The sequence below is a fragment of the Crocuta crocuta genome, unplaced genomic scaffold, assembly GCF_008692635.1.
Source record: "Crocuta crocuta isolate KB4526 unplaced genomic scaffold, BGI_CrCroc_1.0 scaffold73, whole genome shotgun sequence".
NCBI classification, from domain to species: domain Eukaryota; kingdom Metazoa; phylum Chordata; class Mammalia; order Carnivora; family Hyaenidae; genus Crocuta; species Crocuta crocuta.
Genome location: NW_027529443.1, coordinates 4,242,563 through 4,244,411, shown reverse-complemented (window position 1 = coordinate 4,244,411; position 1,849 = coordinate 4,242,563). Strand labels below are relative to the sequence as shown.

Genomic DNA, 1,849 nt, shown 5'->3' with positions numbered 1-1,849 from the left:
CAGACCTTAGTCCTGGGAACCTTCCCCACCTGGGGCACTAGGAAGGGCATCTATTGGGAAACAAACAAAGATACCAATGTGGCTTTGGTTTTTTAAAATAAAAGCTGGAGTGTCGTCATAAATTGTTAAAATTATAAATTTATAATACACGCAAGTTATGCAGAATGTTCCCGGGGGTGGGGGGAAAGTCATCAAAAGACTAGTTGGTTAACCCTCATCCTTTGGGGTACCAGTTTGGGGTATACCGTTGGCTCATTTTCAGCAGAGAAGTCACGCAGTAGAGCTGGATGGCCCAGAGGTATATTCCACCTCGTCTCTAAAACTAGCTCCACGTGGAAAATGGAAAATTAAGCTGTTGTGATCCAAAGCTCCTAACTGCCATTTAAAAAAACACATTAAAAAATAAAAAATAAAAAAAAACCCCAACCCCATCTACCCTACCCTTAAATCATTTAGCATATTAGAGCACTTGGGGTGGAATTTTGAAAAGAAATCATAATTAAAATGATCACATTCTCCACTGCCTATAAAAAACACCCCATTAGGTAGCCCACTGAAATCTGTACAAGCATCACCACCCAAAACAGGTTTCCATGGGAATTCCGGGAAAATGTCAACCCTTCCCTCCCCCACCACCGGAGGCCAGCACTCTGACGTGATCGCCCCCAAGATCTCCCTTCCTGCGGTGCCAAAGTGGCACAGATCCTGTTTTTTAAAGTTAATACCTGAAATGCTTCATTTACTATGAACATTTTTACCTTCATAAGGAAAAGAAGTATCCTAATGAGGAAGAAATGAATTTGGTTCTCATGTGGTACAGTACCTTCCACATGGATTAGGTCATCACACTTAGAAAAATGTCAAGGTAGATAGGTCTTAGACACAGAATGAAACTGTAAGTCAATGGCCAGCCAAATTCAAGGGCCAGGGAGTAAATTAATCTGTAGGCTCTGTGAGCCCAATAATCTCTAAAAGGGCTCTACGGTTCTGTTAACACAAAAGCGGCCCAAGACAATACATAAACATATCAGAGCCGCTGTGTCCCAATAAAACTTTACTTACAAAAATGGGCAACGGGCCAGACTGGGGCGGCGGTGTGGCCGGCGGCCCCCTGCTGTCCACCCAGGCCTAACAGAGCGGGGGCCGCGCAGAGGCAACGGCAGAGTCCGACCAGATCTCCTTACCCGTCACTATTTTGGAGGCAGTGGGAGCCGCGTTGGTGAGGGCGCTGTCCCCTGTGGCCGGGGCGCCGGGAGGGTGCGGAGGCGGGGGCATGCTGGGCCGGTTCCTGGGCTTTGGTACTGGTCTCGGTCTGGGCAAGGTTCCCGCGTGGGGCTGCGCCGTCTCGGGGTTACTCGCCGCCTGGGGCTGAGAAGGCGGCGGGCCGGGGTGCTGCTTCCCCAGAGGCGGGGTGCTGGGGGGCNAGCTGTTGCTGAGATGTCCCTGGAGAGCTCTGGCCCCCGGGGTGGCCGGGAGGCGGGTTTCCTGGTTTCGGGGGTGCGGGAGCAGGTTTTTTAACAGCTGCACAAAGGAGGAGAACACCTTTCAGTGAGGAGAGCACGCGAGAGCCAGCACCGCCTTCGGCAGGCGGACCTCACGGCAGCGACCGCGGGGTAAGGACGCCGTCCTGGGGACACTTCCCCTCGCGGCCGTCCTCCCCCGAAGCCCTCGGCCCCGTCTAACCGAGACCACCAGCTGACCGACGCAGGTGGGCGGCGGCGGCAGATGCCCGGCGCGCGCTCCCGGAGCCGTCCAGGCGGGAAAACACAAGGGTCGGGAGAGCCGGTCCCAGCCCAGAGGAGACCGGGACACAGGTGACTGCATGTGACGCGGTGTCCTGGACGCCACG

At 53.7% G+C, this 1,849-nt stretch overlaps 1 protein-coding gene across 1 annotated transcript in view; it reads right to left on the bottom strand.

Annotated features, from left to right (window-relative positions):
- The window catches only part of ARHGAP17 (Rho GTPase activating protein 17), a 94,943-nt gene that overhangs the window by 7,096 nt on the left and 85,998 nt on the right, over positions 1 to 1,849 (bottom strand). The window contains 2 exon segments of the mRNA XM_077760559.1: positions 1,185 to 1,426; positions 1,428 to 1,521. Coding sequence (XP_077616685.1) covers positions 1,185 to 1,426; positions 1,428 to 1,521 — 336 coding nt within the window.